The following is a 15,080-nucleotide window of genomic DNA, read 5'->3' as shown; positions in this document are numbered from 1 at the left end:
TCTTTCAGCGCCTGCCGGCTCGGCCTCGCAGTCGGAGCCGGGCAGCGAAGGCGGCGGCAGGGATGTTCAGCTGGCTGGGCAAGCAGGGCGGGCGCCCGCGGGGCGTCGAGGGCGAGGACGTGGTGCAGACGGTGACAGGCGGCCTGAAGGAGCTGTACGCGAAGAAGCTGCTGCCGCTGGAGGAGCACTACCGCTTCCACGAGTTCCACTCGCCCGCGCTGGAGGAGGCCGACTTCGAGAACAAGCCCATGGTGCTGCTGGTGGGCCAGTACAGCACCGGCAAGACCACCTTCATCCGGTGAGGCGGGGCGGGGCGCGCCGTGTACTCGGGCCCGCACTCGGGGCGCACAGCTGGAGCAGCCGGCTACCTCCCCGGTCCCAGGCGCCCGCCTCCCGCTGCTGCTCCAGTCCTCCCCCCCCCCCCCGTTTCGCTTTCGGGGCGGGCTCCGCACCTTTGGAGAGCAGCCAGCGCGCGCTGAGCAGAAGGAGCCTCCCCGGGGCTGCCTAGCCCAGCCTGCTGAGGCCAGGGCGACTTCCCGGCTCCCAGGGCAGAGGCAGAGCAGGTCTGCCCTGCGGGAAGGCGCCCCGGGCCACAGTGTCGCCCCTTGCAGCCCAAAGCTGGCCTCCTTTCAAACCAGCCCGTGCTCTTCAGGGGACGGCTCGTGCTGAGAGGTCTTTGGCTCTGGGGAGTAAGGCTGTCATGCTAGCCACGCTTTCCTGGGAGTAAGCTCCATTAACTGTAATGGGACTTAGTCTGAGTAGAGGGGCATAGGCTTGTGCCTGAAGGCTGCAATGCTAGCCACACTTTCCTGGGAGTAAGCTCCATTGGCTGTAATGGGACTTACTCTGAGTAGAGGAGCATAGGCTTGTGCCCAAAGGCTGTAATGCTAACCACATTTTCCTGGGAGTAAGCTCCATTATATAGGGACTTAACTTCTGAGTAGGTGGGTATAGTCTTGTGCCCCTGTAATCCTAGCCACATTTTCCTGGGAGTAAGGTCCACTGACTATAATGGGGTTTACTTCTGAATAGGCAGGCATAGCATTGGGCTCTAAACTGGAATGACAGCTGAGACTGTCAGCACTTCCCTGTCAGCAATCCTGAAAGCATTTTCCTGGGAGTGGGTCCTATAGAACACAGTGGGACTTATTTCTGAGTAGACATGCATAGGATTGTGCCCTAAGCCCTACTGAACACAATGGGCTGAGTAGGGAAATAACAGTTTTCAAACACCTCTATTAATACTTATATTTTTAGTTCCAGCTTGAAGTTAGCCTCATCCAGGCTGGCTTTAGGAGCTGTGAAACCCAATTTGAAACACTTCTGTGGGGCCCCCCTCTACTAATTTTTTTTTAGCTCTTAGCTTGAATGGAGCCCAACATATGAACAGTCCCACTGGATCAAGCCATAGGCCAATCTAGTCCAGCTTCTTGTATCTCACAGTGGCCCACCAAATGCCCCAGGGAGCACACAAGACAGCAAGAGACCTGCATCTTGGTGCCCTCCCTTGCATCTGGCATTCTGACATAACCCATTTCTAAAATCAGGAGGTTGCACATACACATCATGGCTTGTAACCTGTGATGGATTTTTCCTCCAGAAATTTGTCCAGTCCCCTTTTAAAGGCGTCTAGGCCCAATGCCATCACCACATTCTATGGGCAAGGAGTTCCATAGACCAACTGCACACTGGGTAATGAAATTATTTGCTTCTGTCTGTCCTAAGTCTTCCAACACTCAATTTTAGTGAATGTCCCCTGGTTCTGGTGTTGTGTGAGAGGGAAAAGAGCATCTCTCTATCCTTCCCATGCATAATTTTGTATGTCTCAATCATGTCCCCCTCAGGTGCCTCTTTTCTAGACTGAAGAGGCCCAAACACCGTAGCCTTTCCTCATAAGGAAGGTGCCCCAGCCCAGTAATCATTTTAGTTGCTCTCTTTTGTACCTCTTCCATTTCCACTGTGTCCTTTTTGAGACATAGAAAAAAACATCTGTGCAGGTGGATAGGACTCCTGTACCTTTAGTAGTACAGTGTGTGCCTAGTCTGCAGTGCTCCCTGACTCTCACCTGTCGCCTTCCATCTGGAACAGCCTGCTCTGGAGCAAGTTGAGGGAGAGGTTGGCACTGGAAGCTGTGAGGGCAGGGAAAGAGTGAGATGCACCTGTTGCCACCTGCATGTCACCAATATAGGGCCAATTGGAAGTAGCAGCTCTTGTAGAGAGCATCAGCTTCACATTTCTGAATGCATCTGCTGCTGCTGTCTTCCATCTCTTCCTCTTGGCCTCCTTTCCAGTATCTTCCAGATCAAATCTCTCTTCCAGACTCTATAGCTCTCCCAGTCTTTCTCACCAATCATACAGAGATTAAAGTGAAATATTTCTAAGGCTTACACAGCAGCCTTTCCACTCAGGTAGATATACATGTAGATGAGGAAGCCATCCATTCAAGGAGTGTCTTAAGCCATTAATATCATTTGTCCATTCCAGGTAACTGGCTAACAGCCCAATCTTGAGCTGCCCAGTGCGTGGGACTGCAGCGGTGCTGAAAATGGCTGCCATCATATCCTGCACTCTCCAGGCAGCTGCTGCCACCTCCTCAGAAGAAGGGGACTTTCGTCCCCTTCCCTGGGTAAAGCGAGTAGCCATGCAGCGGGGCTACTAGATTCTGTGTTGACCCAAAGGTCAGTGTAGAATCAAGAGCCTCTGGGTCATGCAGCCAGCTACCTCACCTGGAACAGCTCCTCCCTGCCTCCCTCCATGCCTCCACCTACCTCACTGCTGCTCAGCGATCCGCGTGATTGCTGAGCAGTGAAGCTCCAGTGCTCCACCAGCACTAGCCCAAGCGCTGGCCTTATGGCACGTTTGTGACAGTGCGCACCGGTGGTGTGCTGGCAAGCACTCCATAGGATTTGGCCCTAAGTAATGTGGGGTTGGATACTAGTGCCCTGATCATTCGCATCATCAAATCTCAGTGTTGCAACAATATTTAACTTGACAAGGTCAGATTTACACCCCATAGATAAATACTGTGACTAGGATTATATAAGTTTCCATGATTGCACTTACAGGCTTTTGAAGGCAATGCTGTTTTCTTGGGAGTAGAGATGTTAAACAATTAAGGGATTTTGATCATAAGGAAGGACGATGCCCTTGAGTGTTAGTGTTGATTGAGTTGCAGCCTGTAGTTGCTGTTGTGAAGGACATGATGGGGATATGCTTGTAGAAAGGTGTACAATGTTTGTAGTTGGTTTTATAAAAGGATTTTTCCTTTTATAAAAAGCGAGCTGAAACACAGCATGAATAAGAACATTATTATTCAATTTTTATACATTACAGAAGCACTGTAGCAGCATATTTCTTGACTTCAGACCACAAAACAGACTCTTTCAGTGCATTTCTGCTGAAGATACATGCTCTTCCTCCTTCATTACTGAATAAAAGCTTTTCAAAAGGAATATCACACTTTATGTAGGCCAAGGTTCTTTTCATCACCATGGACAGAATTCAAAGTGTAAACTTTGGACTTGATAGCATCTTTTTTTTGTTTTTCAAAGAAAGTATATGTTTTTGTTTTGTCTGGCATAGCTGATGGCAATTTGAATAGGATTGGGCCATAATGTTGAACCAGCCTAGCACTTTTCAACCAGTGGTATTAGTAGTAATTCACAGTATGGCAAGTGGTATTTGGCCTCACTGCCAATGGTGTCCACATGTCACTGCCCTGCTTGGCCTAACCCTGCCGAAACTGAACTGGGGTGATGATAATAACAATGGATAGGATATGGTTGTGCAGGTGCCTTGCCTGTCAGAAGAGTTTGGGGAAGGAGAGTACATTGTGAAACCCAAACTGTGAAGCAGACTACCCCTCCTGTGCACAGCTTTTGTTCTGCACTGCAGACTGAAGAGGTTCCTGCCTAAGAGGTTCACAAGCCCTGAACCAGACAGTACATGGGGTGAGCCTGTAGCCATCTCTAAGATCGTTGCTGTGCTTTGCCAGAGGCCATATATTGCCTGTCAGTTCATTTACTGTAGTTTTGCTGTGATTGCAGAGCTGGGAGGTCCAAAGAGAGCACTTCCTTCTTTCTGGTTTCAGATGTCATGAGTTTCGTTTCAGACAGGATTCCCACCCTTCGGCAAACATCCTCTGTTCATTTTCCTTGCAAGGCAAAAATAGTTTTAAACCTGGTGACCGGGGGTGGAGTCCTCACGAGACAGAGGTCTTCTGTGTGTGTTTTGTATCTGTCCATCGAAACAATTGCTAGAATAATCTTACTTCACCTAGGAGCCAGTGGGCTGTGGCCATCAGCATGTTTCAGCAGTACTTCCGATCAATGGTTTTCAAAGTTCCTGCCATCAGGGAAACCATGTTGTCCACAGAACCTTGGTGTCCTGCTGTAAAGTATGGGTTTATCTGAATTGAGCTTCACATTGATTCTGCTCAGGTGTCACACTAGCCAGGTTTATTGGGTCTTGTTGCTCCATGACAGGGGTGCCCAAACCCTGGCCTGGGGCCACATGCGGCCCTCAAGGCCTCTCAGTGCGGCCCTCAGGGAGCCCCCAGTCTCCAATGTGCATCTGGCCCTCTGGAGATTTGTTGGAGCCCTCACTGGCCCGATGCAACTGCTCTCAGCGTGAGGGCGACTGTTTGACCTCTCATGTGAGCTGTGGGATGAGGGCTTCCTCCACTGCTTGCTGTTTCAGGTCTGTGATGCAGTAGCGGCAGCAAAGGAAAGGCCAACCTTGCGTTGTGCAAGGCCTTTATAGGCCATGAACTATTTCAAGACCTTCATTCATTCATATAAGTTCATCTTTAATATATTCATTTATGTAAACTTATGTAAATTTATTCAAATTTTAAATTTAAATTAAATCTTTTTTCCCTCGGCCACCAACACAGTGTCAGAGAGACAATGTGGCCCTCCTGCCAAAAACTTTGGACACCCCTGCTCCATGAGAACTGACATTGGAGTGCACCCAATATTCCTCCCTTGGCTGTGCCTTGAAGGAGATCAGTAGCTATGAGCATGTTGAACCAGCATTACTTGATTTGTGTCCTTGAGAAATGCCTGATGGGTTCCCCTGGGACACAGTTTGAAAACTATATTAGCCTAGCAGGAGATAACCCTGGGCAGTGTTCTAATTTGAAAAAAGATAACTGGGTTAATGGAAATCGACTTCAGGTGCCGTTTTTAAGAATATTCCTCCACTCAATGGGAGGAAGAAAAGTAAAAGGTGGTGGTAGATGATATATCAGCTTTATAATATCTGCAGGTTGTGTGAACTTGCCTGTCTACAGTGTGCAAGCTGTCTTAAAAATAGTCTTCCTGGATGACCGTCTGTTCCTTTTGAATGCCTGCTGCTGGCTTCATACTTACTTAGACTCTTTTTCACTGTAATTGGTACTGTAATCTTGACTGTGGCATTTGTAAGGGGAGAGGGGAGAAAGTAAAATATATCTAATGGTTAAGGCTCAAGTTTTGTCTTGGGGTGCATAGTAAATTTAGGCCTGCTTCAAATGTGTAGCTCTTCCAGGAGAAAATGTGTCTGTGGATCACATTCATGGGTTTCAAGCTGGGTGGAATTCACAGCCACATATTCACTGCAAATGCAGGGCTTTGTTCATGGCAAGAGGCTGCCAATCATCCTTTGGCAGATTTTCTGAGTCTGAATACATCACAGCAGCACTTGCTAGTGAAAGAGGGTGGGAACTTTCTCCTGTGGGGTAATAAACTTCCTGCTGCCGCCAGGAACATCAGGCCACATGCTGCTCATTTTTTTGTTGCCTTCTGAGTAGGCATGCATATAATTGTGTAATAAAGCCCCTTTTCCCACCTGGGGAAGAAAGTTGTAGCTCCCCTCTCTTGCTCTGTGTGTCTGTTTGGAATCTTGGGCATGGGGTGTGATGAAGTAAAATGGAGCAAAGCATCAAAATTCAGGGCATGTCAAAGAGTTCAGGATGGATCTTTTGGATAGGGAAGCTAAACAGAAACAATAGGTGAGAGTCCAAAGCTCGAACCAATGCAAGGGGAGGAAGATAGATGAGAGTGAGTCCAGAAGGAGAGACAGGAAAGGTGCATCACCACTTCTCCACACTCTGCCTGGTCTACCATCCTGTATACACTTTCCCAAGAGCAAGTCCTATTAAACACAGTAGTACTTGCTTCTAAGTAGGCATGCATTTGGTAATACAAACACTCAGTACCACCCTCCCTTCTCTCTCCAGCAGGAAGAGGATCAAAGTGCTGATGAGAGTAAGCAAGGGGGAGGTGGTGGCTCCCCTTTAAAGCTGAAAACAAGGAGAGGGGGAGCTGTGATGAAGAAGCAGTTCCCAAGAGGACAGTCTAGGCTTCCAGATGTAGAAAACCATGTGAGCATGCAACCATACTTTCAAAAATCCACATGGAAGATTCATGGAATGAGGTAAAAAGTTGGAAAGAAGTACTTGGATATTCCATGGCAAAAAACTCACTGAAATAGGAGACTCACTTGGGTTTTTGCATCCAAATGTGTGCTGATTCCTTGGGGAAATGCCCACTTCCACATAGGTTTTTGCATGTTTTGTTTGGGCCTTATGCAGCGACTGTTACCCTGCACATGCCCGATCTCGTCTGATCTCGGAAGCTAAGCAGGGTCAGGCCAGGTTAGTAAGAACATAAGAACAGCTCCACTGGATCAGGCCATAGGCCCATCTAGCCCAGCTTCCTGTATCTCACAGCGGCCCACCAAATGCCCCAGGGAGCTCACCAGATAACCTCATCCTGGTGCCCTCCCTTGCATCTGGCATTCTGACATAACCCATTTCTAAAATCAGGAGGTTGCGCATACACATCATGGCTTGTACCCCATAATGGATTTTTCCTCCAGAAACTTGTCCAATCCCCTTTTAAAGACGTCCAGGCTAGACGCCATCACCACATCCTGTGGCAAGGAGTTCCACAGACCGACCACACGCTGAGTAAAGAAATATTTTCTTTTGTCTGTCCTAACCCGCACAACACTCAATTTTAGTGGATGTCCCCTGGTTCTGGTATTATGTGAGAGTGTAAAGAGCATCTCCCTATCCACTCTGTCCATCCCCTGCATAATTTTGTATGTCTCAATCATGTACCCCCTCAGGCGTCTCTTTTCTAGGCTGAAGAGGCCCAAACGCCGTAGCCTTTCCTCATAAGGAAGGTGCCCCAGCCCCGTAATCATCTTAGTCGCTCTCTTTTGCACCTTTTCCATTTCCACTATGTCTTTTTTGAGATGCGGCGACCAGAACTGGACACAATACTCCAGGTGTGGCCTCACCATCGATTTGTACAACGGCATTATAATATTAGCTGTTTTGTTCTCAATACCCTTCCTAATGATCCCAAGCATAGAATTGGCCTTCTTCACTGCCGCCGCACATTGGGTCGACACTTTCATTGACCTGTCCACCACCACCCCAAGATCTCTCTCCTGATCTGTCACAGACAGCTCCGAACCCATCAGCCTATGATAAAGTTTTGATAGTACTTGGATGGGAGACCGCTTGGGAATACCAGGTGCTGTAGGCTTATACCATAGTCTTTCGAGACTGAAGGTTGCCAACCATTTGTTTGGGCCTTAGTACCAGCTTGCTTAAAGTCATGTCAGAAATACGTATTTGTATCACAGTAGAAGACTGGATCAAAACTAGTGACTTTCTGGAAGAGAAAATGAGGAGGAAGAAGAAAAAGACTATCTTTAGGCCTGGAATCCTGCACCCAATTACAGTAAAAGTTGCCATTTGTGGCACTTGATAATCCAGAAAGCTCTGTTAATTGCCTTTGCCAGCTCACCAGCCCCAACTTCCTGTTTGCAGCCTGTTGAGGACTACAGAAACCATACTGGAGCATTCCAAGCAGCTCCCCAGTGAAACTGACAGCTGCGGCAATGGAGACATTCTAATATCCAGAAAATTAGAGTATCTGACAACTCTTTGGTTCCAGAGATGCTGGATATCACAACTTTTACTACATCAGTGCTCATGTTCCATTAAACAGAGGGAATCATTCAGAGGAGTTTTCTTATTACATCATTTAGTCCATCATGATGCCTCCCGGTAATGACTAGTCATATGTGCCTTGGAAAGCTCACAGGCAGCACACAATGTTACAGTAATATTGTCTTTACCTCTAGCAAGTGGAAATAGACCTCCATAAGACCTGCTATAATGCTGTTCTGTTTATGTGTGCTGTAGTACCCTGAGGTTCCACAGTGAACACAAGATAATTTAAATTTCAAAGGGAAACACAATGATGGAAGTATAGGGATGCTGTGAAAACATTATTGGGAACTGCAGGGGTGCTATGAACAGAGAAAGTTCAGGAATCTCTGGTTTTTAGTATTTTTTGTCCTGAATATAGTTTTTACAGTATTTAAAAGGGGTTAAAATCCACCAAACTGTTCAGAAATTTGGTGCAGAAAAGTGCAGCTGTCTGAACTATATTTTTAGCCTACGGAAGCTCTGTGGCTTCTCAAGTATAAGTCACAACTTGGCTTATTATCCTGAAAGCAGCTCCTCCCCTCATCTTCCACCACTGCCCCATAAGAACAATCACGGTGGGGGTCAGTTACATAAGTCTGACCAAAGTGCACTGGTGAGCATAGTACTGTGGACACATCTACGTTACAACAGTGTTGTCATTATTTTCTGTAGTGCTGTTTCACACAGCACTCAGGTACTTGCCCATAGCATTAGTTGTTGGCATCCTTCAGTCTCGGAAGATTATGGTATCACGCTCTGAATGGTGGTTCTGGAACAGAGTGTCCTCTCCAGTGCGCGAAGCCTGGGTAGATATGGAAGATGGACTGTTTCCCATGCAGCAAATCCCCCCTCTCCACGTCGCTGAAATGGTCCAATGGGAAGGCAGAAGCCAATATGGTTGGTTCCAGTGGTGTCACAGGAGTTGCCAGAACGTGACTGTGTTCAGCCATGAACTGTCTCAGGGACTCCGGCTCCTGATTTTGCCTCGAGGTTGTTCCTGAAGCCTTTTCCACAACTGGGTGTAGCCACAAGGCAGTGGAGGTTTGGGATCATAGTTTTCCTTCTCTCAGATGAGCTGCCTTCCCAGGCTAACGAGTCCCATCTACCCGGTGGCTGTTTAGTCGCCTCTTACAACAAGTACAGCCAAACTGAGGGCCTATTCTTATCCCCAGCCCCCAGGGGATAGCATTATAGGAACTATTATTGTGATCCCTCTGGTTTGTCATGGCTAATATTCCAGGATTAGAATAGCAGAAGTGGTGATTGCCATTAGTTAGTTGGCAACCTTCAGTCTTGAAAGACTATGGTATCGCGCTCTGAATGGTGGTTCTGGAACAGCGTCTAGTGTGGCTGAAAAGGCCAATTCGGGAGTGACAATCCCTTCCACACTGGGAGCAAATGTAGTCTGTCCCTGGTGTGTCCCTGGCTGTAGTCTGTCCCTGGCTACAGGCCTTCCTTCTTTGCCTCTTTGCCTCAGTCTGTTGGCCAAGTGTCTCTTCAAACTGGGAAAGGCCATGCTGCACAGCCTGCCTCCAAGCGGGCTGCTCAGAGGCCAGGGTTTCCTACCTGTTGAGGTCCACTCCTAAGGCCTTCAGATCCCTCTTGCAGATGTCCTTGTATCGCAGCTGTGGTCTACCTGTAGGGCGCTTTCCTTGCACGAGTTCCCCATAGAGGAGATCCTTTGGGATCCAGCCATCATTCATTCTCACGACATGACGATTGCCATAAGTTGTGGTAATTAATCTCATAAAGTGTGTTGTGTAATGAAGGAAATGCTTGACCTTTCCTCCTTGCTCACTCCACACCACTCATTATCTTGTACATGCTGATTCTGGCTGCTGAAGTGTTAGCCTTGGCCAGGAGTGCCTTTGCCTAGCTAAGACTGGTACACCAGCAGTGCCCATTCCTGGGTAAAGTGGATTTGACCGCAGTCATTTTGTCTTAGTCACACCTAGTTTGAACTACTGGAATGTGGTTTATGTAGGGATGCTTTTGAATACTATTCAGAAACTGCATTTGGTGCAAAATGCTGGGTCTTGATTGGGGTCAGTTTTTGTGAGCACCTTATTCCTTTTCTAGGCTCAGTTCAAAGTGCTGATGATTACCCTTTAAAGTCCTAAATGGCTTAGAACCATAATACCTAGAAGGCCCCCTTTCTCCACGTGAATCTTCCTGCCCAGTTAAAGAAAGTCTCTGGCTTGTTCTTCCACATTCCAGAGCTGAGTTGGGAGAGACTCTCCCTCCCTGCCCTGGAAGGTCTGCCTGGAACCCAGTCTTCTCACCTTTCAGTCATCAATGAATACTTAGCTTTCCCCCTATAACTAGCTGTACTTTTTAGTTTTACCTGCTGGCCTTTGTTTTAAGATTACAGGTTGAGCCTCATTTTTCCATTCCAAGCATCAATTTAAAAAACAAAGTTTATTTGTCCAGGTGATTTAAAAACAGCCTTACTGACTTTTGTGATATAAGATAAGAGTCATTAAGAAGACAATCCATCAATCAGTTGTCCTCCAAGAGCTTAGAAAAGCACTTCACTTAGCCCCTCCCTTCACCAATGCAAAGTGATCACCTTTCTTTCAGGTGCATAGGGGGAAGGAAGGGGTCCCCTGGAGAGAGGATTGATGGTCTGACAGCTGCCCTCTCTTCCTCTCATTAAGGAGGCTATTGTTAAAGAACTGTTCAGTTTTTAATTTTAATTTTATACCCTACTGTACACTTTCAAGAAAAGCTCAGTTTAGGAGCCACATTCTAGATTCTAACACTTTAATTGTACACTAGTAACTTTATACAGATATATTTGGAATACTGAATATAGTTCTGATCATCTCAATTCCAAAAAATGTCACAGAACTGTCATAAAAGATGACACACAAGAGGGCCACTAAAATAATTACAGGTTGGAGCACCTGTAATTTTAATTTTAAAGGGATGCATTTTTCCCTTTCTCCAGGGATCAGCGCATTCCTTCTCATTTGTCAGGGCCATTCTTGTTGAGTCAAATCTGTGTATAAAAAATCCATGTATAACAAGGCTGGACCTGTATTTTTGCTTCCATTCAATGTTTTTATATTATTGTAACATTGTCATACCTTGTTTATCTGTTGTGTTTTGTTTTTTTTAATCCTTATTGACCACCCTTAAGCTTTCATGAGATTTGAAGGGCAGAATATAAATTCTCTGGATAAATAACACGTCTGTCACTTCTTCCCTTAGTTGCCTTTTTTCAAAACTAGTAAGGTTTTGCCTCTTTATTCTGCCCTCTATAGCAGGGGTCTCCAAACCCCAGCCCGGGGGCCAGATGCAGCCCACAGCAAGCCTCTTTTCGGCCCGCAGCCAACCTCTTGTCCCCTGAAAGCCTCTGGCCCACTCAGCTGAATATGACCAGAACTGTGCTCTGATTGTGTCTGGAGGGTGTTCTGAGGGCCAGAGAGGTTGAATGAATGAGCCAATTCATTCATTTATTCACTCATCTAAGTTCCATCTCTTATTTATTTAAATTTTATATTTAAATGTTTTTTCCGGCCCTCCACACCACGCCAGATATTTGATGCGGCCCTCTGGCCAAAATGTTTGGAGACCCCTGCTCTATAGGAAAGGTGCTCCAACCTGTAATTATTTTAGTGGCCCTCTTGTGTTTCATCTTTTATGACAGTTCTGTGACATTTTTTGGAATTGAGATGATCAGAACTATATTCAGTATTCCAAATATATCTGTATAAAGTTACTAGTGTACAATTAAAGTGTTAAAATCTAGAATGTGGCTCCTAAACTGAGCTTTTTCTTGGAAGTGTACAGTAGGGGTGTAGGATATGTCATGCAAAATTAAACAGTGTACCATCATATCTTCTATCCCATGACTTTTCTCCTTTCTTCTCCCCCTGCCACTCCTGTACAAGGAAAATAAATAACTCCTAGTTCTGCTACATAATTGTTTGAGGATGCGGGTAGGGAGGAAATTGTTCTATGGGCTGCCCAGGCTTATTTGAGAGGAGATTGAAAATAATTCCTCTGGGAATGCCAGCCACATTGAATTACTTTAGCTCTTATTGTAGATGTCATAGATTTTAATAATATGATGTTTTATAAATATTCAGGGCAAGATTTGAAACGAATGGCCCAATCCTGTCCTTCGCCCTCCCACTCGCTGGTACAGCTGTGCCAAAAATGAGTGCATTATTGGGGGGGGGGGGATTGGAAGGAAGGCTTCAGAAGGGAAAGGAGATTTAAATCCCCTTCTCTGTAAACCCCCCACTCTGGGGTAGGTCTCCTTGGACCTGTGCCAACTCTTTAGCTGCTGCAATTCCAAGGAATGAAAGGGGGTGGGAAGGCTCAAATAAGAGGGCATAGGATCAAGCACGTGCATCGCCATCAAATCCACTTTCTCCCACAGCCTCCCCACCCCATTCACCCCCCTTCCCCTTCTCCACCACTGCCTTACCTGCTTCCGCATTTTCAGCTGAATAGGATAGGATTGGGCTGTGAAGCATTTTTATGAACAGATGTTTTTGTTGGCACCGAATGCCTTCTTTGTGTTTTTCAGGGTCAGCATGCTGGTCAATTGACTCGTCAGATATTGTCCCAACTGGATGTCTGTTAGTTGAAGATAGTCAAATATTCCATGAAATCAATAATCAGCTTGTTGCCTGCTAAGCACAATTACAATTAATCTGACATTTGAAATTTGTAAATCTTTATTTTTTTTTGTAAATTTATTTTTTTGCTATTTATTTTGTAAATCTATTTAAACAAATGTTGTAATTTGAAACTGATGCTAGTGTTTCTGCATAAAATCCTTAGATAACTTCTCAGTAAATTGTTCTGCTATAGAAACCTTACTTAACATTGAGTTATAATAATTGCATTATTTAAGTTTTTCACAATAATATTTGACTAATTTTGTTTTTGCAAATAGTATATCCAACCTATTGATCAAAGTACTTTAAAAACATTTGATCATTATTTGACCAATAGTGGTCAGTGTGATGTCTTCTGACCAGTCAGAATCAATACTAATCCTAATTCTCCTTATTTTCCCATAAAGACCAGTTTTTATTCATAGGTTTTGCAGTTGATGGTAAGCTTGAAATAAATAGAAACATACAGTGGAATAGTTCTAAGATACTCATACTGGTGGAACTACAGACATAGAAATCCCTAAAAAGACTTGCCTTTCTTTACTCTCTTTTGCCTTTAGAAGGCTTGCTTCTAGTGTTTTTGTATTCTCTTGTTTCAAATTTTGACATTTTCTTTTCTCACCACATCTAGGTATCTGCTGGAACAGGACTTCCCAGGAATGAGGATTGGTCCAGAACCAACTACAGATTCCTTCATTGCGGTGATGTATGGAGATACCGAAGGAAGCACTCCTGGGAATGCCCTTGTAGTGGACCCCAAGAAGCCATTCCGCAAACTAAGCCGTTTTGGCAATGCGTTCTTGAATAGGTAAGGAAAGCTAGTTCATTATTTAAAATATACATGCCCCATTCCTTAAGCTACTCACAGCCTTGTTGTGATGTTAGAACTGAATTGCTTTAAATTAATCTGCAAGATTGAGGATGGGGTGTGGGACAGTTAAGACACAAGCTGCCTATTGACCAGAAATGCCAGGCTTTCCAGGCCCCGCCCAATGATTTTTTTAAAGATTCTGTTCAATTAAAATATTTAAAATACAGCCTGTTTTGCAAACCACTGGACACAATCTAAACATATGTTTAATTCTTTCCCACTGAAATCAGTGGGATTGAAATAGTCTTCATTTTGCACATTTGTCCATGCCTCTGTTTGATGTCTTGAGAGTAATCTTCATTAGTTTCATTAAAAGTAATGTTCCAGGGTAGGCAACTGCAATTTCATGCTGTACAGGTTATCAGAGTTCGTTTTTGGTTTTGTTCCATAAAGGCAAATGCAGAAAGAGTCTTTATTTGTATGTCTGTTGGGATCAGATTGTCTTGAACTGCTGTGATGCTGCTAAGTACAGTGGTTTCCAAACTGTGGGTCATGACTTGATTTTTGGTGGGTCGACCAAGTTATCTGATGGAAAGATCAGATAACTAATTGCCTCAAGCCCTGAGGCTCTTCAAAAATCAGATACTGTAGTTGTTAATTACCCTACAAAGAGCTTCGCTCTTGCAGTTTGTAAGATAGCTGCTAACTGCCCTTCAAGGAGCTGAGCTCCTACAGTTTGCAAGCATGTGTATCTATAAATAAGGGTCTTTTTTCTGGTCATCATTACTTATAATCAAAACATTATTTCTTTCTAGAGCTCCTCTTTTAAAAGTCTGGTAAACCTAGGTGGGTCCTGACACAGTCTTGTTTTAAAAAGTGTGTCCTGGTGCTAAAAACTTTGGTTACCACTGTGCTAAAACATTGATGATTTAATCTAAAGCAAAGACACATAAAATTATTATTGATATAGAGTCTACACCAGCGATTTTCAACCTTTTTCATCTCATTGCACACTGAGAAGGCACTAAAATTGTCAAGGCACACCAACAATTTTTTTTACAATTGACAAGGCACACAGCATTGACGCTAGGGGCTCACGTACCCCACTAGCCCTACTAACAAATGATCCTCCCCCAGAGTCCCAAGGCACACCTGCAAACCATCCGTGGCATACCATTGTGTCACAGCACAGTGGTTGGAAATGGCTGGACTACACTGTAGACTAATGTAGTAGTAGAAAATATGTATGTGCACGTACGTATATTGCAGTTAATGTGAGGATGTTTCAGAAACTAGGAACAATTTCATACTTGGTGATATTTGGACAAGTGTGAAACAGAAGCGTAGTTGTTAAACCCTATATAGCAGTGTTTTTCAAACTGTGGGTCGCGAGCCAATTTCAGATGAGTCCCCATTCATTTCAATATTTTATTTTTAATATCTTAGACTTGATGCTGCCATGGTATGTAGCTGCATTTGGAAAAATGTTACAGATCTGTACTTTTAACAAGCAACTTTGTGTATTCTTTGAACAATGATAGTCAATGGGGCTTGCTCCTGGGTAAGTGTGGATAGGATAGTTAAAAAATTTTCCTGCTTGATGATGTCACTTTCAATCATGACATCACTTCTGGTGGGTCCTGAT

At 44.9% G+C, this 15,080-nt stretch overlaps 1 protein-coding gene across 1 annotated transcript in view; it reads left to right on the top strand.

Moving 5' to 3' along the window:
• Positions 1-15,080, top strand: part of EHD4 (EH domain containing 4) — a 32,111-nt gene continuing 17,031 nt past the window's right edge. Inside the window, exons 1-2 of the mRNA XM_066630919.1 lie at positions 1-298; positions 13,256-13,432. Coding sequence (XP_066487016.1) covers positions 63-298; positions 13,256-13,432 — 413 coding nt within the window. The 5' untranslated portion in view covers positions 1-62. The remainder of the gene's footprint in view (positions 299-13,255; positions 13,433-15,080) is intronic.

This window comes from Tiliqua scincoides, chromosome 1 (genome assembly GCF_035046505.1).
Source record: "Tiliqua scincoides isolate rTilSci1 chromosome 1, rTilSci1.hap2, whole genome shotgun sequence".
In the NCBI taxonomy this organism is placed as follows: Eukaryota; Metazoa; Chordata; class Lepidosauria; order Squamata; family Scincidae; genus Tiliqua; species Tiliqua scincoides.
Note: the sequence above shows the minus strand (reverse complement) of the source record. Positions and strands in the feature narration are given on the sequence as shown.